The sequence below is a fragment of the Coenobita brevimanus genome, chromosome 97, assembly GCF_032717465.1.
Source record: "Coenobita brevimanus isolate Jiangsu-jjx chromosome 97, ASM3271746v2, whole genome shotgun sequence".
In the NCBI taxonomy this organism is placed as follows: Eukaryota; Metazoa; Arthropoda; class Malacostraca; order Decapoda; family Coenobitidae; genus Coenobita; species Coenobita brevimanus.
This window is the reverse complement of record NC_137050.1, coordinates 16,881,041-16,908,957: the sequence shown is the minus strand read 5'-3', so window position 1 is coordinate 16,908,957 and position 27,917 is coordinate 16,881,041. Positions and strand designations below refer to the sequence as shown.

At 39.7% G+C, this 27,917-nt stretch overlaps 1 protein-coding gene across 1 annotated transcript; it reads right to left on the bottom strand.

Moving 5' to 3' along the window:
* Nucleotides 1-122: 122 nt before the first annotated feature.
* Nucleotides 123-26,510, bottom strand: LOC145413716 (Fanconi anemia core complex-associated protein 24-like). Its single transcript, XM_080283372.1, has 6 exons — nt 26,482-26,510; nt 18,078-18,248; nt 10,781-10,855; nt 9,830-9,944; nt 4,970-5,024; nt 123-432 (listed from the first exon to the last, which is right to left on the bottom strand). Exons 2-6 carry the CDS (start codon nt 18,214-18,216, stop codon nt 157-159), a joined length of 660 nt encoding a protein of 219 aa, XP_080139498.1. The 5' UTR covers nt 18,217-18,248; nt 26,482-26,510; the 3' UTR covers nt 123-156.
* Between the last annotated feature and the right edge of the window lie 1,407 nt (nt 26,511-27,917).

Here is a 27,917-nt window from a genome sequence, read left to right as displayed (position 1 = left end):
TGAAGGAAAGAAAGACAGAAGAGGAAGAAAGCAGGTTCCACAGGGAAAAAAAGAAAATGGAAATGAGATACTAACTTAAATTCTACCTAACTCTCATTCACTCACAATCAAACCCCCTGGGTCCTGACTCCACCCCACAGGCATAAACAAACACACTCAACCTACAGTGCTATGAAAAAAAGAATAAACCCCTCTGGCTACCCCTGAACCAACAACTTCTGCAATCATTTTCTCTGATGCATTACAAATCCCTTCCAGTGACTTGAACTTCTCCAGCAACATCAGGGCCCGCTTTTCACCTAAACCAGGGATCTCTGTCAGGTTAGAGAGGATCAGCTGGTCGGGGGACTGCATTTGTTTGAGCTTGATGCGGAATGGGTTGGAATTGAATTTGGACTCACATTTAGCCATGACGGACAGAAGCTCGGCAGCCTGTGGATGAATAACAGTCATATAATGAGGGGGGTTGAATTATGAGAGCCATTCAAAAATCTGGAGGAAGGGACATATGAACAGTGATAACTGAAAACTTAGAAGTACAGGTATCTCTTGATTTAGATGAGAATTGTGTTCCAGAAGTTGTGTAATTTGAATTTTGTGTAATTTAAACATAATTTTCCCACGAATACATGTTACGTGAAGGAGTTAGGTTCTGTGAACTTTCTATAGGACTTTGTGGTAAATAAAATAGTTATATAATAATTCCATACCTTTTATTACACCTGAATTATGTACACACACTGTACAGATAGAGAGGAGAGGCACAGGCAGCTGACGTTACAATAACTCGTCTGAATCAGTCTCCTGCTCTGACTGACAATGTGAGACCTCTGGTGGCCGCAAAATGAATTGCCCCATGGCGTGACTGTTGCCCCCCTTTTTTTTTTTTTTTTTTTTTTTTTTTTTTTTTTTTTTTTAAATAAGAAAAATGAATACCGTAAACAAAAAGAATTTTTACATCATGTTATTTCAAAAACATGTAATTTAAACTCATGTAAACTGAAAGATACCTGTTGTTCTGGATGTCTCAGCTAACTACTAAATATAAATGCTTTAAAGGTAAAAATAAAATCCTGCATCGTACGGTATATACTTGATGCATAAGTATTATAACAAATATGAAATGACGGACATGTTCATTGATAACAAAAGTCATTTCTGGAAGAAGGTGGTGGTAAAACTGATAATGCAGAGGAATGGAACTGTGTAGTCTTGGGTCTGATCCTAGCTGCTGGAAGGAAAAGCCCGTGGAGAACATTTTCATTACTTATTTTCAATGCTTTCATGAATTTTCACCAACATGTCATATAAATAATCCAGTACCTCACTCCCACCACTTCTGAAAAATATATACTTATATTACCAGCAGGGATATTCAGCACTGCCAGAGTAAAATGCTAAGGCCTTGTATACCAACAGTTCCCCCAACCCTGGGAGACCCCATCCCACCCGAGTTTGTGGCGCATTGGTAGTCATACCTTGTTTAAAATCTGATTTGGGAGGAGGAAACCACAGTGCAAAGTTTTGCTTTCCTATGTGGAAACCTATCATAGTACCACTAATACCACCACCATTATCATAAATATGAATATCATTACTACAACAGTCATCAGTAAAACTACACCACTACTATTATCACCATTACTACTCCCACTACTTCCACTATCAACACAATGCTCCTCATCCTCCTGTCCTCCCTATGTTATATTCCTATCCATTCTTTTATAGGCAACTTTTTTATTCATTACACCTAATATGACTTACAATATACTTCCACCTACATCACCCTTTCACCTACTTCACCCTCTCATCTGCATCACCTTCTTACTTACACCACCCATCCATCATCACCACCCTCTCACTAACCATCCACTTACTTATACTGTCCACACACCTACCCTCTCATCTATAGTGCCCTCCCACCTACACTACCCAGTCTAGTAGGCCTTGTGAGGTGCAGGATGTGTTTCACTGGTCTCATTCTGCCAAAAATCTGGCTGGGTGGAAGTCTATCTCTGTTTCCTTGCTACAAGCTCAGGCCATATTCCTTATCATCCCTTCTTCCCTCTCTTACCTTCCTATCCATTCTTCTGCTGTGTTATCCTTGTTATTCAGTTCACTTGATACATATTACACTACCCTTGTACCTACTGTGTATCACTACCCACTACACCACCCACCAACATACACCAACCTCTCACCTACTCCAACTTCCTACCTACACTACCCTCTCACCTCCATCATCCTCTCTGCTATACCACCCACCAACCTACACTACCCTCTAATATACATCAACCACTCCAATAACCCTTGTCACCTTTATGGTAAATAGGGGGTCCTGTAGTCCCCAACTCCATCCCTTCCTCACTCCCATGGGCACCACTTTAACAATTTAACCACATAATAAATTTCTCATAAAAAGTTACCCTGTCAGACCCCTTTGGAGCCTTCTAGACTGTTCTCCTTTAATTTCTGTTTTCAACAGACAAACAGACAGATAAACACACTTTTAAAATATATAGTATTGGCGCTACCAGAACTAAGCTGGTGGAAAACAGTGCCCAAGTGATGATGCTTGTGTTGTTAATGGTTACCTACCATCAGTTAGAGGCTGAACTTTATGGGAGAGGGAAATGTGCAGAAAACACAAAGGAAAATTGACACAAGAATGCTTAAGTACACAAAAAATTTCATCATATATGGTAATTACAACTAATGTACTGAGTATATATGAGAGTAAATTTTAATATCCAGCTAGATAATGTATCTGTCAGATATACAGACAGCTGATAAAAACCAAACAAGATTATCTGGTTGAACAGTTAAACATCCTACAACTTCCTCTGCTGGTTTTTCCAACTAGGGAAACTGTTAGCAGATTTCATGGAAAATTAATTGAATTCCTTATAAAAGAAAGGTAATCTGAAGCCTGATTCCTCCAAACCCTGATTCTCATGACCTTCCAAACCCAACTCTAAGCAATCTTTTTTCAAACAAATGGATTCAGCAGCTTATTCTTGCATTCTAAGCAGACTAGAAAATTATCAGGCACAATGGAAATGGCAACAGCACTGAAGAAGAAAAATATATCAACACTTATTACAGACAGGTACAGATACTGACCCAGAATGGAAACCTCAAGATTAGCAAACATACATTTAGATATGGATACTTTTGAATGCTGTTGTACCTGCATAGCCTGTATAATTCTGCATACCAGGTATGTGTAACTTGTAAAATAATAGTAATATTAATGATAATAATCCATCCATCATCCAGTTCTATGTTACATGGGAGCCCGGGGTTTGGCAAGTTGGTCCTGACATTTACAATGAGAGTGACCAGCCTCACTCATCCCTGAGTGGCATTACATGAGCAATAAACGCCAACCACCCTTTAGATATAAACCTGCACCGGCTCAATCCAATTGGAGCACTGTAATTACCCACTAAGCCACCAAGCGCCATAATTTGGTTATATGGTTACCACCCAGCATAGTAAATGGTTTCCTGGTGTACAGGAAACCATTTGGCTTGTCACTCAGTGTAGAGCTGCCCATAGGCAGAAGGAAGAGGAAAGAATGAAGGAAAGACAGAAGGGGGAGAGTAAAGTCACCCATTAGCAGAAGGAAGAGGAAAGAATGCAGGAAAGACAGAAGAGGAAGGAAGGAAGAGAGGAAAGGGCAGACATCCAAAGCAGCACTACAGTATATTGAGTGGATGGTGAGCGTCCCCACCTACCACAAATAATAATGATAGTAACTCACCATCCACTCACTCAATGTCAAGCTGCTTTGGTTGTCTGCCCTTTCCATTCTTCCTTCCTTCCCCTTCTGTCTTTCTTTCCTTCTTCGTTCCTCATCCTTCAGGTTACAAGTGACTTTTCACTTCCTCTTCTTTCTTTCCTTACGCTTCCTTTTGCCTATTGGTGACTCTACACTGAATGACAAGCCAAATGGTTTCCCGTACACCAGGAAACCATTTCCTATGCTGGGTGGTAACCATATAACCAAATTAAGGTGCCTGGTAGTTCAGTGGGTAATTAGGGCGCTCCAATCGGATTAAGCTGGTGCAGTGTTTATATCCAAGGGACAGTTGGGGTTTATTGCTCATGTATTGCCACTCAGGGATGAGTGAGGCTGGTCACTGTCATCTTTAATGTCAGGACCAACTTGCCTAGCCCTGGGCTCCTACACTCCTCAAGGAGTGACACTGGATTGGATGATGGAGAATAATAATAATAATAATAATAATAATAATAATAATAATAATTCACTCACTGATTCATCATCTAATCATTATAATAATAAATGTTCTGGCCTGAATGACACCAGATATTAGGGTAAGGGATGCAATTTTTCAACATTTTTCAAGATGTAACATACACACACAAGACAGTTCGAAGAAATTATTTTGATCATTGTACCTCTTACAACACCCTGTATAGCATGGCATAAAAAGATAAATGACTTGCTAGTAAGAAACAATTTAAATCCCATTCAACATAAGCCTCTGCAGTGTGAAACTAAAGTATACATGACTGCATATCTATGCTTACTTGATACATTCCAACAATTTTCACATGCCCACAATGTGAACTGCTCATACAGAGGAGGGAAACAAAAAAATCACAAACAACTACTCAGTGGAGTGCATCATCACTATGTTTACAATGACTTCTGGCACTCTCAAGTGGTCATTTCTTCGAAAGTGACCCAGATGATTTGTCTTATCTTTCTCATACAACAGAGGAGTTAATATTCCTAGTCATCTGTGTTTGTCCTTATGAACAGGATATGAAATTTTTCATTATTCTAGCAACATTTCCTATTATTCTAGCTTAATTTGCTTCAATCTCATTCTACATACTCTAATCATACACAAAACATAGATACATCCTATTAGTAAAAATATACTAGATGGTACTGTACTGTACACTGCCATGTACATACAGTACGGTATATGCTTACCTCTTCAATGGACCGGACAGGAATAACGGACAAGCCTAGCTCGATACACACAAATCTGTTGAATAATAGCAGCTACAATACTTATATATGCCAATACTGTATGGTAAACATGAATTCATATGTACACTAAACCCTCACTATAACAGGCTAATGAAGAGGGGGGGAGGAGACTTTCAGAGTGCTGCATCATACCCAACTCTGTCCTACACCAGTCTTTTGGTAGTTACCATGCTTGTAATAGGTGTGGATTACTTTTACTCTTGTGTTGAACTGTGAGATATGGTAATGGTATACAGTAAAACCTCAATATAACAGACTTCAATAGACTGGAATTCGCTTTTATCGGACTCTAGGAGCTACCGGACTAAATACCTATACTGTATATCGGAAAAAGTCCGATAAAGCCAGAAGCAGTCCAGACTGCCTGACCACTTCAGCTATGTTCACCACAATAAGGTAAATAAAAGACATGCTTATCAGTGCACAGTACAGTATCATTATATATATTATACCATTTGATTAACGTAGTGAAGTTATGACACAGTTCAGTACCCCAATGGTAGTCAAAACAGCTTAGAAACCGTTCATGCAATTCAGACTAATGTCTGATATATCAGAAAAAGTCCAGATTAGCAGGAGGACGTCCGGATGTCGCTTTTATCGGAAATTTGCATTTATCGGAAAGGTCTGGGCCCCAATTAGTCCGTTATAGTAAGGTCTTACAGTATACCACTGAAATTACTAAAATATTACCTAGAAAAATCATAACCAAATGGAATGGTCTTAATTTCTGTAATGTAATGTTATATTTTATGATCGTAGACTGGCTACTCAAATGTCAGCTCTTCACAACTTCACCATGCATAAATTCTGTCTGGTTTATTGGACACTGCAGCCAATATCTCATACATATTAAGGCCTGCTAATTACTAACATTGATCTTTGTACTAAAAGTAACTGTAATACCTCAAATTTAATATTTTGTAAATTTCAACATTTAACCAATCACTAAGAGACTCATTAAACACACAGTCTTGAATGGGAGAACAACCTATGCATGTTTACCAAAGCACAGTTCCTTCAGAACTAAAGCTGCACTTGTTCCATCCATTCTTTGTTAATAGTTGAGAATATGAACTATAATTCATAGGCTACTGAATTAATCAGTAGCTGCTTATTAGCCTTCTTTATTATCCATCTGAATTAGTGTCACAGGAAAAGTATATATGGTAGGATACTTACAGAGTTAGGGAAATAGCCAAGGATTTTGTTGGACTGGAACAGGGAGGTTTTAGGAAGGGATGGGGTTGTGTAGATCAGATATTCATCCTTAGGATTTTAGTGGAAAAGTTCCTTGCGAAGGGAAAGAAGATGTATGCTGCCTTCATGAAACTGGAGAAAGCATATGACAGAGTGGACAAACAAGGAATGTGGAAAATATACAAAATGTACAGAGTAAATGGGAAGCTGCTGAATGCCATGCAGAGTAAGTATGAGGGCATTAGGGCTGCAGTACATGTGGATGGTGAACTAAGCAAATTTTTCTATCTGAATGGTGGACTGAAAAAAGGATGTGTCATGTCCCCATGACTGTTCAATTTACAAATGGATAGAGTTGTAAAAGAGATACAAGGTCAGGCAGTGGATGTTGGACCAGCCCTAATGAGAGTGGACAGCATTTGGATACTTTTTGCTCTGTTGTTTGCAGATGATACAGTATTTTAAAGTGAAGACAAAGGGGAGCTGCAAGGACTGGTGAGTGAGTTTGGGAGTGTGTGTAAGAAACGGACTCTAAGGTGAAGGTAGGGAAGAGCACAGTTGTGGTCTTCAAGAGAAATAAAGTCACTGAATGCAAAGAGAGGCTGGCTGGTGAGGAGATGGAAAATGTGAGTACATTTAAGTACTTCGGTAATGTGACGAGTATGATGGATGTTTGGAGGATGAAGTATTGTACTTGAAAGGGTATAACAAGGAAAAAAGGTTGCTGGTTCATTGAAAACAGTGATAAGAAACAGGAAGTGAGCATGGAAGTAAAAAAGTCTTTGCATGACAGTACCATATTGTGATACCCACTCTAATGTGTGGAACCAAAACTTGGACCTTGTTGGGAGGACACAAGTCATGAGCAAAAGAGGTGGAAATGATTTCTTTGAAAGGAGCATGTGGAAATACATGGAGAGACAAGAATGACAAATCAGGAAGTGAAAGTGCATTGTGGTGTGAATGTGGATGTGATAGAAAGTGTTAAAAGATATACAATGAGTTGGTTTGAACATGTGGACAGTGAGAGACTTACAAGGACAGTTTATAAATGGAAGAGGAGACCAAAGATAAGATGGAGGGATGGAGTGGTGAGGTATATGAAAGAGGGGGGGATGTAAGTTGAGGGGAGGGCAGCAAGATGACAGGGGACAGGGCGACATAATATGACCTGGCCAAGCTTGAACCGTATAATATCTTGCATTTAATAGGCATCTTAACAAACAGTCTTCACCTAAATGTTTCTATATTAGAAAAAAAATAAAACAATTAAAAAAACAAACTGTTTCGTTACCTTTGTAAAGGTTCCAACATGCTTGCATACGTCGGCCTTGGTCATATGCTCCATCTCTGGCAGCCTCCCTATTGAGTCCCTTGTCCCTGAAATCACACTCTATGACCTCGTCCTAGGTATTTTTTGGTCTGCCTCTTGCAGTCCTACTCCCAGTGACCACACTTTCGCTTGCTGCACCCGACTGTCATCCCCTGTCCTCACCAGATGCTCAAACCACCTCAATCTACCCTCACTCATCAAAACACCAATACACTCCAGTCCCATCCTTCCTCTCAGTTCTTCCATTGTAAACCCAGTCACCCCAGGACTCATATTCAAGGACACACTGCACATCCACCTAATTATTGCCATTTCTGTATGTTTGAGCCTACAAATATCCTCTTCCTTTACTGTCCAGGTCTCACTACCATAGAGCATTAGACTCCTAACACATGCCACAAACAGAGATGCCTTAGCATGGAGGTAGAGCCCTCTCAATGTCAGAAGAGGCAACAGCCCCCTTAACTTCTTCCAACCACTCCTCACTCTAGCCACAGAGCTAGCTCCAGCCACACCTCCAGCACATAACATGCTTCCCAAGTAAAAAAAACTTCCATTTAGGAAGTGGAGAGATGGTACGGGGCACAAGGGCTTATGAGTAAGTGCAGATAAAACAAAAGTGATGGTATCTAGGGCTGGTGGGAGTACTGTCAAAGAAGAGGGACAGCAGCCATGTGTGATTTGCCACAAGTGCATGGAAAGTAATTCCATCTTGTGCGGTGTCTGTGATAAGTGGGTGCATAAGAGATGCAGTGGTATTAAAGGTAGACTGTGAGATAATGACGATTTCATGTGTGCGGCATGTCAGGGATAGCAGATGAAAATTGTCAGGCGTGAATGGATTGAACTGCCTGGTGAGTCTCTTGAGTGTGGACAAGTTGTGTTATTTGGGAGACATGTTATGTGCTGGAAGTGGGGCTGGAGCTAGCCCTGTGGCTAGAGTGAGGAGTGGCTGGAAGAAGTTCAAGGAGCTGTTGCCTCTCCTGACACTGAGAGGGCTCTCCCTCTGTGCTATGGGATCTCTGTATGGGGCATGTGTTACGAGCGTAATGCTGTATGGTAGTGACACCTAGGCGGTAGAGGAAGAGGATATTTGCAGGCTCAAACATACAGAAATGACAATGAGTAGGTGGATATCCAGTGCGCAGTGCATCCTTGAGTGCAAGGCCTGGGGGGGCTAGGTTAGCGATGGAAGAGTTGAGAGGTAGGATGGGACTGGAGTGTACTGGTGTTGTGATGAGGAGTGGTAGACTGAGATGGTTTGGGCATGTGGAGAGGATAGGGAATGATAACTGGGTGCAGAAAGTGAGAAGTGTTAATGTTGGGGGTAGGGTAGTGAAAGGTTGACCGAACAAGACCTGGAATGAGGAATTGAGTGTGACCTCAGGGTTAAGGGCCTAAACAGGGATGCTTCCAGAGATTGAGCAGCATGGAAAGCTACAACTTGGTGACCAAGGCCGACATATGCAAGCATGTTGGAGCCTAGGAAAATGAAAACAAAGTGACATAATGCTTAAGGAGTGGGTGGTGAAGAAGTGGACCTATTCACCCAGGAGGAAAATATGGAAGTTGAAAGACCAAGCAATACGGGATGCCTTCTATAACGAGATGAGTAGAGTGGTGGCTGATCAAGGAACTGTTGGCAAAAGTGTTAATGAACAGTACACAGCTCTTATGAACAATCTCCTGAGAATTACTGTTTCAGTTTGTGAATGGACAAGGGATCCTCCAAGACATAAAGTAATATGGTGGTGGGATAAGTATGTAGATGCTACAGTTAGGGAGGAAAGAGACTTTTCCGTGAATGGAAAAGGGGTGGTAACAGAGATGATTACTTGACTACCAAACGTACGGCTAAAATGGAGGTATACTGGGGAAAATCTGTGTCTCATAGACTTTTACTGGATAACCAAATAGTGCTGAAAGGAAGAATATGGTATTTAAGGTGGCAAAACACATGAAGAGGGAAACAGGGATATTATAGGTGAGCAGTGTGTGACGAATGATGAAGGAGAGGTAGTGGTAGACTGTCAGGATATTAAAGGCACCTGGAGAGAGCATTTCATCTCACTAATCATACCTCATCAATTCCTTGGCTTCATTAACTTCAGTCCTTGCTTACTCACACAATGACCCCATACCCATCCATGATCTTGGCTTACCATCACTCCCCCTACCTTCAAACTCACTCACATATACCCATTTCACCATCCTACCTATTTCCATATACCCACAACAAAATGTCAATATAGTATTCTGGTACTGACTTCTGGAAGCTAGGGAACTGGTCTGTAGTGAATGGATTTTTCTGGGCCATCACAACACCACGTCCTTGGGAACATATCTGACGAAACCTTACTACTTTTCGTCTGTAGCTATTTCCTGCAAGAGGGCAATGGTATTAGCTATAAGGAAATAATAAAAAGAACTGATGACAAATCTAATGCATCTTCAGGAATGGCTAAAACATAAGAATCTACCATAATCTTATTCTAACCTGACACTAGAATGTCAGTGTATTCACTGGTTTCATTCACATATTCTTTCTAGTTGTTTTACTTCTTTCGCACTCTTAGACTGCCTCATGTCTCCCACAGTCTTCTGAACAGAGTTAATTTATTTCTTACCCACTGTAGTTAAAGAAAAAGTGTCCTTTCCTTGCTCTATGCATTTCCATACATATGTCATCTACCCACTGCTATCCACTGTCAGTTCATTATGTTCTGTTACTTTCATATCTTGCTTTCTTGCATAATAAAGCACCATTCTGAATCACCATTACAGTCATTTCATGTCTCCTCTCACCCACAAACTCAAGTCAATGCATTATTAAGCATATTCTTAACATAAAAACCTTCTTGGTCTCAAGGTGCTTAGCCAAAACTACTTCCACCTTCTTAAGAGTGAGGAAATAATGTGTAAACTGTAAAAGCAAATCCCACTTTACCCCCTTCAAAGTGTAGGAGCCTGAAGCTAAGCTAATGTAGTCCAGCAGATGACCAGCATATTTACCTTAACAACACGATGTGACTGAAAAACCTACAGTCCCTCTTAAGGATTGAGCTTTTGCATAACAATCACTTCAACCAGGGTGTTCTAATCATTACAACACTAGACATGCTACCTTAGTAAAGATAAAATATATACTCTAGCAGAAGCAGTTTACCAAAAACAAATTTGTACATATAACTCCATCAATCAATACACATCAACCTCACCTGCAATAAGATCTGCCTGGCTTATAAACAGGACAGCCACTTGCTCAGATGGATAAAAGTCCACAACTCCCAGACCTGAGAAAAAGTTAGGTCAGTTACTGTATCTGAAAGAAGCTAAATGGTTTCAGCATGCTCTTTAGTACAGTATGTAGCTATCTGGCAAGGCATGACAGAATAAGGATAAGTCATTTATATTAAATTTCCCAATTAACCCTCTTGCGCACAAAAAGTTTCAGTAAGTTTTCCGGCGCACGATTTTATCTGCGAAGCCGCCTGGCCCGGTTGCCTGCGCACGGCAAATAACACGTATTCTCTCCTTATTTTCGCCTCCCAAACATCAATATACTGCCATGAAACCTATGTCATCTTATTCATCGGTTTGTTCTACCTGATAGGCACCACAAAAAAACAGGAAAACACGAATAAAACAACATTAGGCGGCCGTGAATAAAATTTTGCTACATCATGTTCACTTCCCAACATCACCAATCAAATGTTTTCCATCATATAAGAAAATGTTATTAGAAGTTTTGATAGAGAATTTCATCAGCTTTCTAAAGAGACAAATCCGGTGTTGATACAATTTGTAGTTTTTGAGAAAATAGCCAAAAACTGAATGCCATTTTTGAAAAAAAATCAAGGAGCTCTAAAACCAAAATTTTCTCGCACATTATGTTTTTATTGCATAATATTATGCAGAATTTCACCAGCTTTCTAATGACCTAATCCTTTCAAAGTCTGTTAAGTAGCCAGTTACAGTGGTTTCTCAAGGCTTCCTTCTTTGATTTATCATCAAATTGCATCTCATCATCATCTTGAATACATCTGTCACCTATTCCATCCTGGTTTGTTCTGGTCATCTGTTTCATAAATCTATAAACCTCATGCATATTTTATGAAACTTCACCAGATCTCTTTCTAAGCTGACTGCTTTATACCTAGCTGATATAACTTGTGATTTGCCTTTTGTTTTACAGTACTTCCTTGTACCAGTTCCTCCTACCACCCTTCTTCCCTTCTTTTCACAATCTACACTTCTCATGTACTGCACTTTCAGCTGTCTTTTTTTTGTCTACCACCAGGTTTCTCTGAGTCTTGTAATTCCCTAGTCCATCCACAGACAGCATCCTGTGCATTTAAGAGGCTTTCTTTCAGAACATTTCATTTCCCTTTAACTCCATCTTCTTGAATTTCAATGCTAGCCTCTCATGCAAGTTTAACCTTTGTCTGAAACTGTTCTTTAGTGGCCTCTTTTTTTTCAGCCACCAGATTTTGGGTATGGTACAAATGTCCTCCATGATTCTTAAACCAACTCAGTAAGTGGACACACAACATCACTCTGTTTTGTGACACACTGTCTGATTTACCTAGCATTACATACTGTACTGTAATCAATTTGGCTATGTACTGTACATACCCTGACTGATATGTTGCATATACAGTACCGGTATCTTTTTGAAAGCTGCATTAGAGATGAACATTTCCATGGCATCTCCAAATTCCCAAATTATCACACATTTTGTGTTTCAGTTGCCACAGTCAAAACTACAATGTCCTCCTACCTACCTACCTCTATGCCTACCTACTTGGTCATTTAGGCCACCTGCGACAAGCGTCATCTCATTTAACACTGACAGCCCCATTTAGGCAATCTATATATTGTTCCCTTTCCCCATCATCCCTACCACATTGCGGTGCACAGGATAACAACACTGACAATACACTTTTTTCAACAACAGTACTCGTTCAATTATTCTACCTACACTAATCTCTTTCTCAAGTCATCTCTCAGCCACTCTGATGGTGACATCATTTCCCCCCACTCACTGCCAATCTAGAAACATTTGTACCTGCCATCATTTCCACTAATGCAACTAGCACTTTGCCCTCTTCAACTTACTTCCTGCAGACAACATATGCCTCTGTCTGTCCTGCTCAAGATCTTAGTCACCTCACCCAATCTTCTCTCTTAATCAACATTCAGGATTGTAACTCAAACAGGCTCCATTTACCCGCCTGGTTTTGGTCTTACATTGCAGTTTGATGTGATAGCTGGCTAACGGTCTGGTGGAAGTTACACTGGATGCCCTCCCCACCATTCCTTAACCCCTAAACAATGACGTGCAGCCACATACAACTCCTGTGCTGGGTTGAAAATTTAATATTCTGAGCACTATTTTGTGGCAAATTGTTGACATATAACTCAAAATATGTTACATGGAGGCATCTGGAGCCTTTTGAGTTGCTCACAGCCTACCCCACACTTGCCTCATTCATCACTGTCTGGTATGATGAAAGGTTCAGGTCCATCCCAGCAAATTTCAAAAATTCACCACGGCAGAGACTAGACTAATTTTGTGTTTTATTGATAATTATGCGAGAACTCTTTCATGTGGTACTCATAAAATTTATTAACCCCTTAACCCTGGGTAATGACCATAGTCTATCTAGCAAAACATACTCTACACCCCGGGTGACCACTATGGTCGATCTAGGAAATTTTGAAAAATCACAGGTGTTTTCCTCTCCTCTGCCACCCTCCACCTTCACAGTCAGTAAGATATTTTAGAAAATAGTGTGTGTGTGTGTGTGTGTATATATATATATATATATATATATATATATATATATATATATATATACGATATATATATATATATATATATATATATATATATATATATATACAGTGATATATATATATATATATATATATATATATATATATATATATATAGTGAAAAATTGCGGGTGTTTTGCAGGTGTATACAGTACGTGGTCAGTATGGTGGTGACACGTGACTTCCTTCCCTCTGCCACCCTACCATCACTCCGCCTGTCGCAGTCAGTAAGATATCTTAGAAAATAGTGTGTCTGTATATGTTACAGGCGGACTGTGAAATCAGACATTTAGTGAAATGCCTAGTCAGTTCGTGAAATCAGTCTAAACTGGGATGATTTATTTAGGTTAGGTTAATTTAAGCTGAGGCTAGGTTAGGTTGGAATAATCTAGGCTAAGTTTAAGTTAGGTTAGATTAGGTTTGGTTGAGTTAGGTTAGGTTAGATTAGTTTTGATGAATGTAAGTTATGTTTGGCTTTCATCTAAATTAACCTAATCTAACCTAACCAAACCCAGCGTAACCTAATCAACCTAACCTAAACTTAACCTATATTATCCCAGCCCAACCTAACAGCAGCCTAACCTAACCTAAATTAACCCATTGCTCTTTCGACTCATTTCATGAATTGACTCGGCATTTCACGAAATGACTGATTTCACAGTCTGCCTGTAACATATATATATATACAGATAGATAGATAGACAGATATATAGATAGACAGATATATAGATAGATAGATAGATAGACAGATAGATAGTTAGACAGATATGATAGATATATATATATACGTCCAGGCAGGTGGAATTGCTGAAAAAATTGGATTATGGTCACTTGTTTTCCCCTCCTCCCCCCACTGTTGATTGCCTACCTACCGGTCTATTGATAACGTCATCGCATAGCCAAAGGTTTGTCCTTTTATCTCCTGTTTAGTTTTTGACTCTAGGTTAAGTAGTTTTTTTTTTAGCAAACACTTGATAACGGGGCAAAAATTTCTGATTATCCCAGGCTAGGAGTGTAACTAGTCCAGCCCCGAGCCAGGGTTAAGGGGTAAATGATGATATTCCTGGTACATTAGTTGCATTTTTGCCTACATTCCACCTTCAAAATACCAAAGTATCTGAGCTCTTTACTACTAAACTACAGTGATTGTTGACCTGAAATTCTGCACAACTGTACTGCAACATGCTCTCTTCAGTATTATACCCATAAAACTAGCCGTTGGAAAAAATAATATACACTATGAGAAGCTTCAAAAATTTTGTTTTCTCTTGTGCATGGGGTGCACTTTGATTTCCTGTCTGTTGCAGTTTATGGGTTAATGTACTGTACTGAACATGTGTTTTTGGTCCTGTTTACACATTTTCTTTTTTTTCTGCATTCTGAAGATTGTGCTACCATGTAAAGCAACAGCAGCAGCAGCAGCGGCAGAGTAACCCAGTTTGTCTGGGTAAGCATTCCAATCAACCCCAAGCAAGCATCATCCCAGCATGGCTGTCCCATGCAGTGAACTGATATTCCCATGTGAGAGACATTGCTTGCCACAGCAAGGCGCTGGGATGAATGTGGAAGTTTGGCTTCTAGATAGACACTGCATTTGCGTCTCTCCACCCAGTTAGCTGGGGCACCTCAGTAGGCTCCATATCAACCCATTCTTTGGTTACATGGTTACCACCCAACATTAGAGATAGTTTTCTGGGTTACAGGAAACCATTAGGCTTGTCACTCAGTGGTGTCACCTAAAGGCACCACTACATCAAATGAATGAATAATGGTCGTCCCGCCTACCTCTAAACGTGAAATGTGGAACTTTACAGAAACAGACTGTCCACACTACTGGCATACTTATACAGCACATGATTTTGGTTTGAAATACACATGAGTATATTTCTCCTAAGTGGTCTGCTGACCTAGGCTCTAGAGTCCTACTTACCTGGGTTTGAGGTACAGTATGAGTTTTCCATCTTCAGGGCTAATTGTTTACCATGGCTTATGAATACTACCTACCTAAATTGGACTGGTGAAGTGTCAGATGTGTCCACACACAAGTGGACCATGCACAAACCTCAAAGGGCCCCAACCTGCTCCTCAGTTCTACAGAGGGGTTACCTGGATCCAAAGACTGGGGTTGAGCAACAACAACAACAAGGATCCAATTACTGAGTGGTGCCATGAGGAAGGACCCTTAAGGTCCTGATAAAACTAGACTATTCTGTATATTATAATGAACATTTTTATATATACTGCCATTCCTTTTGCTTGCAGAGCTACTCACTGCCCATGGCTAAAAGTGAGGAACGGAAAGCTTATACTCCAACCTCACTGCAGCACTAAATGATTTACCTTTGTTGTGGGTGATACAGTAAGATCTCCCACTGAACGAGTAATAGGTACCAAAAAACACTCGTTAGATGCAAATTCGTTTGATGCGAATACATAAACATATGGGGAAAATTATCCATCATCCAATCCAACGTTGCCCCATGAGGAGCGTAGAAGCCTGGGGCTAGGCAGTTGGTCCTGACATTTAAGATGATAGTGACCAACCTCACTCATCCCTGAGTGGCATTACGTGAGCAATAAACCCCAACCACCCCTTGGATATAAACCTTCACCAGTTCAATCCGATTGGAGCACAATAATTACCCACTAAACCACCAGGCGCCAAAATTTGGTTATATGGTTACCACCCAGCATAGTAAATGGTTTCCTGGTGTACAGGAAACCATTTGGCTTGTCACTCAGTGTAAAGTCACCCACAGGCGGAAGGAAGAGGAAAGAATGAAGGAATGAAAGACAGAAGAGGGAGTGTAAAGTCAACCGTAGGCAGAAGGACGAGAAAAGAATCAAGGAAAGATAGAAGATGGAAGGAAAGAAGGATGGAGGAGAGGACAGGGCAGACACCCAGGAGCTGCACTACATTGAGTGAGTGGATGGTGAGCACCCCCACCTACCACAAAACAGGTTAAAAAAAAAAAAAAAAAAAAAAAAAAAAAAAAAAAAGACTGAACCCAACTTTGACCCTATTTTCACTCATTATGTAAGTTACTGGCGTTAATTTGTCATATAATCATACACAGTGATATAAATATTTAAAATAATGAAGAAATAATATGGATAACTCAACTGTGAGTGATGAATGAGATACGAGGGCAAGACAAAAGGTGGTATCTGAGGCAGGAAGGAAGGCTACTGGGCTGCCCCTCCTCCCTCTTCCTCACCTACGCCACCGCCACCACCACCACCACCATTGCCACCCTCCTCTCTCCTCCTCACCTATGCCACCACCACCATCACCACCCTCCTCCCTCCTCCTCACCTACGCCACCACCACCATCACCACCCTCCTCCCTCCTCTTGCTCTCCACTGCCTCTTGTGATGCCTCCTTGAGTTTTGTTATATTTTTGTCTGCATTATTTTCCTTCCCAACAATTCCAGAAAAGTCATCAGGAATGTCACCAAGATTATCTATGTTCTCATCATTATCACTCACAGTCTCCAGTCCTTCATTTCCATTGAGATTTGCCACAACTTCCCCAAGCTCACAGCATTTGTTTAAATAATTAGTGATACCTGTTTGTCATCTTTCATTCACTTTCTTTGCACAGGTTTCACTGAGCTCCTGGTTTAGTTTCTATAGCAAAGGTAACACCTTTCCCACCCACACAGACTCTGATGTGCCAGTACCATGCAGAAACTCTTCCACTTGTGGCAGATTTGAACCGCGAGCCTGGGATTTTTTTCATTAATTTGAAACTTCCCCATTAGATACGAATATGGGTAGAGGTCCAATAATGTCATTAGATGCGACTTCATTAGATGTGGACTCGTTAGATGCGAGATCACACTGTACATCTGATCAAAAAACTGTCTTTACACTGGTGACCGATGGTTTCACAATGAGGGCTGTTGCTAATCGCGTATTTTCTTTAGGAGAATATTTCCGAATGAATTGTGTACTTTATATGTGGCATGAAATTCTTCTTCATGTAGTAATTATTACATCACTGACCATGTACAAGTGTGAGTAGTTACTGCAGAATATTTCCATGTGTTTCGTTCGCTGTTTCAAAATGTAAGACGGTAAGTTGTTAGGATAATTTTTTGATCAACTGTACATTCAAGGAATGATGAAAAAAATTAAGAACTTGGTAACACTACACAGAACACCCCAAAAACATCCCTCCTCCTTCTCCAAGAAGCAATATAATTAAAAAATAAATACACAAACACACAGCCAACACAGCCATCCAAAATCTACACCCAAACAGAATCCTCCTCAAACTCCTAACAGACATTCATCCCACAGTATTGCCCTTCAGAGATACACAAATGCACCTAGCAAGACTAAGACTATGATATGGCTATCATTCATCCCGATCTAATTCAGTACTGAGCCATAATAAAATACAACTCACAAACAATCCACTATACCCTCTGACTACAACACATGAGCTCAATTCATGCCCCTCACTCTCATGAACAATACTTCACCATCATGTCTAGGTAATCTCTGGGAGCATCAGGCTGAATTGGTCAGTGTCCAGCAGTCTAATGAGTTTGTGTCTACATGATATGGGTCACACTAACAACAACAACAACAACATGGCAACAACTGTACCCTAGATTTATTGGACTGATGCAATGAGAAAAACCAAAATTACTGCACTAATACTCACTCTCAGAATATGCAATCTTGGCAAGTGCTGCAAGGTGAGTAGTGAGCTGTGTTGACTGCCAGGTGTGACTCACCAATATATGACCCTCAGGCACCGATATATCTGACTTTCCTGATGCACTGTGACTAACATTACTCATTTCAGTTCACTCACGCTGATGCAAATATATTCCTGGAATGAAGAATTTATCTCAATATGTACATAAAACATCAGGGAAAAGAATACAGTTATGTTCAGTACTCTCAAGTACTTAAATGCAACTTACACCGTACACTGTAAGAGACCTTCCCAAAGATTATGAAAATACTGGGCAGTCTGGCAGTAACAAGACTGAATATCCTACAGACATTCCTGAACTCACAGCATCCTTAATCTTGCTAGTGTTGGCCCTGATACTTTGGACAGCCAACCTGTTTAGGCTCTAGAAATGAACCAAAAATCACATCTCTTTGCTCTCGTCCCCTGTAAAATCTTGTCTTCTTTTTCATGTATGTAAAGCGCTTCCCAGAGTGCCGCATCATCATCTGGGAAAGTGTTAGGAAACTTCTATGGATCCATAAAGAACAGCAAATGAAAGAAAATGACAAAACACAAAGGGATATTAACATTCCTTAGGAGGGGATACAACCAGTTACAGTATGTGCATTTACTCCCAGCTAAGGCAAATGAGACAGGAAATAAACAGATCTGCATCAAAACGTATTGCTTGGCATAAGGTTTGACGCTGTGCCTTGAGCAATTTTCCCAGATCTGAATCGCACTAGATCATCATATGGAGAGAGAGAGAGAGAGAGAGAGAGAGAGAGAGGTACCAATTACGCAAATTCTTAAGACCATGACACATGTGATGAAGCTGCATGTGAGCAGGCTCTGGCATACTTAGGACATACAGTTTAGACAATGGCAAGTCATGACAACAAAATTGAATGAAGAACAGGAATAATGTGAATAGTTTATGGAAAACAAATTAACTCTATGAAAGACATGATTTGGCCTCTATATTAAGAAAAGAGCATATTTATACTGTAATAAGCATGTACTCCTTGTTCTAACCTACAGATTGTAAACTTGAAGTTAAACAAATTCCTTAGAAGACAGTGCTTAAAGTGCTCAAACATGAATGGCAGGGACACATAAATAGATTCTTGGATATGAGCCACAAGTAAATTGTACTGGAAATTATGGCATCACAGAATTAGAAGAGAAGAAGTACTACCATACATCTAAGATGGTAACAGCCAAATCTTCTTCCTGTGAAGAAAAAAAGCAGCAGAGTTTACCTTAGCCCTTGCTCAGAACATGTGCTCTCAGCTAGGAGATAAAGCAGATGAGACCATAAAAGACTTTACAAATGAAGTACAGTCAACTTACTTTTCATGTGTGATATTTATGTGGTTTTCCTTTACATGGCATAAAGGCTGATTAAAACTCCTAAAATTCATTACACAGTATTACTGTACTTCAGTACAGGTTCCAATACGAAAAGCACTCACATATGATGAAACTGACAACTCCATAGGTTCTGTTTTGCCCAATGCAGGTTGGCAAGTCTTGGTTAAGAATGCTGTGAAGTTTTAAGCCTGGCCACTCTGAATTTTCAACATTCCTGGAAATCTGTGCTTTTTCAGAATAAAATAATAATAATAATAATAATAATAATAATAATACCAAGATGTAGCCACACCTGCATTTTCAAGTTTTTGGAGTACTGTACTGTACTTCCCATTTCTACCTCACCAAATTGTGAACACTTTTCCTTCAGTTATGCATTTCCATCAGGAACAACTGCACTGTAATATAACATCTTACAGCAGGTCAAATTTCAAAAAATCACAGCAAGTGATAGCCAGGTTTCAACCAATCACAGTTTAGCATAGAGCTCACAATGGTGATTCTGTGTTAGTTCCAAGATGAAAAGCATATGCCACAATGGCCCATAATAGCATGGTTTTCTGAGTTCTATTAGAGTTTTCTGAATCTGAATAAGGTTAAGTAATAATGATTATGCCCAGGACAGATATAGGTTAAGTAGGTTGGTGGTGCCCAAGTTAGGAATGACGGATTCCCAGGCAAAACCTAAACTGGGTTGGTTATGCCTAGGTTACATCTAGACTGGGTTAAGCTGGTTATGCCCTGATTAAACCTGATTAAACCTAGACTGGGTTAAGCTGGTTATGCCCTGATTAAACCTAGCCTGGGTTAAGCTGGTTATGCCCTGATTAACCTAGCCTGGGTTAAGCTGGTTATGCCCTGATTAAACCTAGACTGGGTTAGGCTGGTTATGCCCTGATTAAACCTAGACTGGTCTACGGTGTTATGCCCTGATTAGACCTAGACTGGGTTAAGTTGATTATGCTGAGGTAAGGCCTACTCTGGGTTATGTTGGCTATGCCCACATTATGCCTAGACTGGGTTAAGTTGGTTAGCCTATGCCCTGATTACACCTAGACTGGCTGACATTGGTTATACCAAGATTAAACCTAAACTGGGCTAAGCTGGTTAGGTCCTAGTTAGGTTAGAATGAAAAATCTGGTGAACCTATAGGATAAAACAGAAATCACTCAAAATAATGTTCATTTACACACATACACACACGCATAAACTACCAGTAATGTTCTATGGGCTCCCCATTATTTGGTATGTGGTGATGGGGTATTAATTTGGAAATGGGTGATTTCTGATAGTAATGGATATAAAAATGGTACATAGGCTAATCACCCATGAGCACAATGCCATACCTTGACTGGTTGAAAGCCAGACCCAATAAGCTGTGTTCAGTTGGAACAACCTGCATTAAATACAGTACCATAGTTAAATTAAAATGTTATGTATCTATCATGGAATTACAGTATACGGAACAGTGCTAGGAAATTATGAAATATAAAGTGAAAAATTGAAAAGCACTTCAAAATGGTAAAAATACGATAAAAGGCGGCTGTATACCGGTCTCTATCTATCTAAAGGCAGATGCCATAATCCCATAAAGGATGGCTGTTTGTCTCTGAGTTAGTTGTTTTAAGGCAAGGGGTGCTAACCCTCCACTAACCCACTTCTTGACACATAGGGAACACATATGGGTTGGTTATATGGTTTAAACCAATGCTGTAGAGTAAATGGTTTCCTGGCTTACAGGAAACCATCGGGCTTGTCACTCAATGTGAAGCCATCTGAAATGGAAAAAAAAAAAAAAAAAAAAAAAAAAAAAAAGTGGCAGGAAAGATGGGAGAAATAGGAAGCGAGGAGGGCAGACACAGAAAAAGAATGATAAAGGTGAAGGAAGAAGTACGCTGCACTACATCAAATGAATGGATGATGGTATGCTCCTGAATAATTACCAATCTGCCAAGGTAGGTCTGAAGGAATCCAAGGTTAGTTATAAAGGATGTGGCTTTTACTGTTTGGTTAAGCTGATTAGGTTTGGTTTGGGTGATTTCTCTAATGCCTTTCCAGTTCTTAGGTAAGGCCCAAAGAATGCCGTAGCTAAGTCTGGTGAACACTATAATTTCATCTAGTTGATGCCCAAGGTAAATCTGAAACATGTCACTATTTCTGAAGTCAGATAATTATTACCTGTATGAAATGATGGTCACATCTGCATGAAAACTGAACAAAAGTCTGATTTTTTTTTTTTCATTTAATGATAATCAGCCTGTAAGATTAAATGAAGCATTACACAGACAAAATTACACCCTTTCACAGATTCATAAACTACCACATTTCTGGAAAATTATAATACAGGTATACCTCGATATATGATACCCCTGGATGCGATGTGCTGGCTTAATGATGAGGGTAGAAACACCACCATACCCCGCTTAACGATGGCCAAACCCTGGTTTAACAAGGGGTTTTGATTTTTTTTACTGACTCATGATATTTTCGACGAAAATTGCGTTTGATTTATAAGCTGTTTTTAGTAAGATTAATGTTTTACTCATAGGTGGGGTGAATATTTTCATTTTGGGGTAAAGTTTACTAAGCTTTATTTATTTCCAGACTTATATTTAACGATTTTCAGATTTATTTATTGGTTTTAGTGAGTTATTTGTTTGGCTTAGGTCTGCTTCTTTTACAGCTGTTAGGCCATTTAGATTGGCTTTAAACTTGTTTTGGGGCTCGTTTGGGTTGGTTTTGGACTTGGTTGGGTGGGAAACCCAAGGCTGAAAAACGTATTCCATTACTTACATGTTAAATCTACCACGATATACAATGTCCCGCCTAATGATGGGTTTTTACCTAACCAATTGCGTCATTAAACTAGGGAATACCTGTACTAATACTGTAACCAGTAAACAATGAACATTTGCCACATGGTGTAAACATTATATTCTACATTAGACACATAATTTCCATCACTTAGCCTCAGGGGGGTTTCTTCTACAGCGATTTTGCCATATTTTCCCTTTAATTAAGTTATAATTACCAGTTAGAATGTAAAGGGAAATCTGTAGCAGCATGATGACAAGTCCTCCATGTCAAGCAACATATCCAATGAATCATCATCATCATCACCCAGATCTCCTTTCCCACCCTAGGGCAGGGTGAGGAGTAGCAATGTCCAGACAGCTCAAATTTGCCCACTCCAATGGGCCACGCTTCCATTCACTCATCATTCAAACCCCTGGAATCCTGGCTCAATCGGATACACCAAAAAGATTCACCATGTCCTGTAGCTTCACATAAACATATCCAACAGAGTCAATGTTGTCACGTTAAAAAGGGGTGCCAAATCCCTGATCATGCACTTCTCCTCACAACGTTCATCCAGCCAGCTCGATCTCTTGTCAGTTCCCTAGCCTCACCGACTTCCAAACCTCTCTTCCTCACACACTCATCCACCATATCTCTCCACCTTCCCCTTGGCCTACCTCGTCTCCTCCCTCCTTCAAATTCATTCAGATATACCTTTTTCACCACTCAATTGTTATCCATTCTCTCCACATGACTATACCACCTCAGTACACTCTCTTCGATTCAAGTGTCCATCGACTTCCTCCCCCCACATCTTTCACAAATCGCATTATTTTGTATCCTATCCATCCTCTGTACTCCACATACATTCCTCAGCAGTCCCATCTCCAATGAAGAGGAAAATATTTTAATGAAGCAGCCTATTAATTCTACCTGAAACAAACCAAACATCCTGAACCTAACCTAACCTGAATTTAATGTGAATCCAGAATTAACTCTAACCTAACTTAAAGCCTCTTCTATTTGTGAGGATCTGTTTCAGATCATAGATCACGCCACAGATCCATGGTCAGGTGATGCTCTATTTGGGCCAGGGAATCTGGATTCTGGGAATTGTCAGCTATGACTTAGCAGAATCCGTGATCTGCCACAAACCCACCTCCCAAGCAAGGTTGAGTTGGATCAAAAACAATCATTCTCCTGGCTCCTTTAAAAATGACATCTACTTTATTGGTTATTTTGACCTTTTATTTACATAATGGTAGCAGGTTAAGGAGACGTAAAGCATGTACTGTACTCAACTATGACTTAACTAGATTAGTGGTGGTTGGATAACAGTTTGGAGACTGAAAAACAATCAGGCAATCCAGGCAATACACCTGTGTGGGACTGCCAATCAATAAATGGCAGAGCTATTTTTGGATTTGCATCCAACTATCAATACTGAAATTAATAAGCTCATTACTGAACTTAAGCAATTTTGAACAAATTCTCTTCTATAAGCATCCATTGCAAATGATTTTTTAATGTACCGGTACTTACTAAATGGCGTCTGGCAACAGACAGACAGATAAGACTAAATAAGACAGAGAATTTCTCCAGCTCTTATCTCCACCTTTTATTGCATCTTCATTAAAATGAACTAACCCAACCTAATTTTTGGTGAAGGATTTATCATTCAAAGCAGTACTGGTCAAAGTTATGTGTATCCTAATCATTTCCCTCTGGTGGTACCGTATATCTCAAGGATGTGGGACCACCTCAATTGTAAAAAATAAGTAAATAAATAAAAAACTATCTTTGGACTGATTCAGTAACTCTGTGAGAGTGTACAGGAGTGCAATTTCAAGTATGATGAGATTCTGTCAATAAACAAGAAAAATAACATTGTTATAGGGGATAAAGGGACCCTCCTGCACTATATTATGTGGCGTCACACCATTATAAATGCTGTAACCAGCCAGTAAGGATTACGTTTGGATAGATTAGGGAAAATCAGGTTAGATTAGGATTAATTTGATTTATTTAGTTAAGATTAAAATAGGTTAGCTTAGGATTAATTAGGTTATATAAGTTAGGGTTTGGATAAATTAGATTAGGTTATGAAAATTTAGGTTAGGCTAAGGTAAATCAGATTAGGTATGTGATGAGTAAGGATGGATGTTTGGATGATGAAGTGCTTGAAGAGAACAGCAGGGAAGAAAGGTTGCTGCTTCACTGAAAGCAGTGAGACAAAACAGGGAGGTGAGCACAGAAGCAAAAAAAGTCTCTGCATAACAGTACTGTGATCCCCACTCTAATATATGCAATAAAAGCTTGGATCTTGCTGGAAGGATACAAGTCAAGTGTGAGAGCAGTGGAAATGAGTTTTCTGAGAGGAGCATGTGGAGTCTGGAGAGACAGACTGACAAATGAGGAAGTGAAGGAGCACTGTGGTGGATATGGATGTGACAGGAAGCATTAGGAGAAACACAATGAGGTAATCTGGCCATGTGTTGAGGATGGAGAGTGAGAGACTGATGAGGAAAGTTTATGAAAGTGAGGTGGGGAGAGGAAAAGGGAGGGGGAGGCCAAGGATAAGATGGAGGGATGGAGTGGAGAGGTATATGAGAGAGGGGGTGTCAGCTGGGAGCAGGGCAGTGTAATGGCAGGGGACAGGGAACCATGGAGGGGATTTGTTTGTGGCCACCCCTTATGGGGTTGAGGCGTCTGGCAATAGACAGATGGATAGACAGATCATTATCCCTGACAAGTAGGGCCTTGCAGAGCTGCAGAAAAAATTGCAGGTAAAAGTAGCCTCAAGACCAGCTATTGTTATGGTCCTAAACAGATCATCCTGTTCTTTTATATGAACCAGAGGAGAAAAATCTGGATTCAAGCCCGAATCATATCATGATCTCTGTGACCTGTGAGTAAAAAATAGACAAGGCCCTTGAAAGGGAACATGAAATCCTCAGGAAATGGCTTTAGGTGATTTTTTTTTTTTTTTTTTTAAATCAGTACTGTAATTATAATTAGTGGTAGGTGGTTGTGACCATCATCTACTCACTTGATGTAGTGCTGCCTACTTCTTCCTTAGCCTTTATCATTCTTTTTCTGTGCCTGCCCTCCTCTCTTCCTATTTCTCCCATCTTTCCTGTCACTTCTTATTGCTTTTCTTTCCTTTACAGGTGGCTTTACATTGAGTGACAAGCCAAATGGTTTCCTGTAAGCCAAGAAACCATTTACAATGCTGGGTTGTAACCATATAACCAAACCATATGTGCTCCCTACGTGTCAACAAGTGAGTTGGTGGAGGGTTAGTGCCCCTCCCCGTAAAACAAATTACTCAGAGTCAAATGGCCACCACTTCTGGGATTATGGCATCTGGCAATAGACAGAGATAGCAATTATAACACTGTACACATCTGCAGCAGAATTACTTCCCCCAAAAAAATTAATTTTATGAAATATTCCTGGGCCTACTGGTAAAAAAAAAAAAAAAAAAAATCTCAGTATAATCTGAGGTAAATGCTTAATATTATTCTTATTACTACCAGTAAAGCTGGCCTCGTATCCTCTCAAGGCACTGTTGCAGTTTCAGATAGCCACACCCTTCACCTTGGCTAGTTAGGTTTGGTTATTTGTTAGGGTTGTTAAGTTTAATCGGTTTGGTTAGTTTCATTAGATCAACTTTGTTGGGTAAGGTTTCGATTAGGCTAGAAATAAAACCACAATAACCCTGACTGACCCAAAATGCAAACTTGCCCTCAAAAGGTTGGTTAAGGATGCAAATTTATAAGAAATCATCACTAAAACATTACTAATCAACATTTTAATGACGCTTATGGGAAAAAATGAATAATAACTGGGCAGCTATCACGGCCAAAGAGGTCTCCCAAATTGGGAAACTGACACCTCGAAATTTTACTCAACAGTACACTGTACTCTTTCCAGCTTTAAATATCATTCGGTATGATACATCAGTGAAACCGCAGACGAACTTCCAGGAATAGAATTGTCTTAAGACATAGGACCACCGCTTTTAACTGAAAAAATCGAAAACAAATATGCAATAACAAAATACTCAATGGACTCCCATGAAAAAAAAAAAAAAAAGGAGGTCCAGCTGTCTCATTATGAATTACCGAATTTACAACTGTATTTTTTCTTCGATATACTATATCGTAATCACTAATAACCAACATTAACAAAAAAATAAAAATAAAGGTACCTGAAACTGTGCCAAACACAGACGATTTGATTTTCTCGGCTTCTCGCGCAGCAGCGCAGCCACGGGCATACACAAAGAATTCCCAAGAAACTCAACAACTGACTATGCATCAATGCAACCATTACTCCAATAAACTTCCAATAAAGTTATTCATTCGTAATATTATACCACTCATAAACTTCCATATTTCAGGTGGGTTGCATGCACGTCACATGCTGAAAAGTTGAGTTGATATTCGGGAGTTTTGCCTTTGCAACGGCACTCCCTGATGCAGTCTATGGTTTGAGCTTTGGCAAGCGCTTTACTCTGAAATTACAAAGTTTCCATTTCTTTTTACCTATTTCTTGCTTTATTTTCTCTAATATTCCAAAAAGTATAGATTTTCTCTTTAGCTTCGTCAATGCTATTATTATCAAACAGAAAATCACTAATAACATAATTTTCATTTTCCACATATGGCTGTTGTAGTTTCACAATTTTCTTTCTTCACTGTATCCGGGGCACCATAAGAGGAAATGCTTCAGGTCTTCGTATTTTGCTTCACACATCTAGCACTTAGTTTCTTTACCACTAAATCTCTTCCTGTCGTTGAGGTTTAAAGTGTTGGTCCTGCACTTGTATAGTATGGGTGATGCATGCTTATTGTCATATGTGCTGTCTTGCCCTCCAATTTCTTGTCTCCACTCTCTGTAGATCTTCCAACCTGATTTGCTCTCCATATCTCATTTCCACTCTCTTGTGTTCCAGTCTTTCATTCTCTCTTTTATTCTCTCATCTGTAACTTTCATCCAACAAGTTTTGACGCTCAAACTTTGCGAGAATATGAAGGGCCGAACTTCTATGATTGGTTGGCTCTTCTGTAATGTTTGCGTGTAAAATCAGTAAAATCTTATAATTAATAACAGCAAAAAACGGCTTTTAAAACCTAATAGGGTACTCTGACATCATAATTATATAATCATGGAAATTTAAAAGACGAAAATAGCCGAGACCTTTCCTTATGGGGGGGGGGGACTCAAATTTACTTCAGTCAGGTAGGCTGGTGGGTTCATGGCATTGGTTCATGGCCTGTTGCTGCTTCGATTTTTTTTTTTTTTTTTTAATGCATTGCCTATCTTGCATCTTCATACTTTTTATAAAATATGCAGGTTAGGCTGAGCAAGTTTCATGCCCTCTGCCTCGTGGCTTCGTCAGATCGTCTCCTATACTAGGTCTGGTCATCTTCAGAGATTTCAAAAAGTTTGGCACCAAATAGTGAACCACAATCCACTTGTTCACAGTCTGAACATTTAAATGTTGCCCTATGGGCTGTCTTGATTTCTGTTCTCATGTTAAATGTCTGTATTTTCTTTTTTTTTTTCTGTTTAGTATACAGTAACATCCATTACTGGCAGTCGTATATCCCACAATGTATATACTGAATGTATATCCTCTCT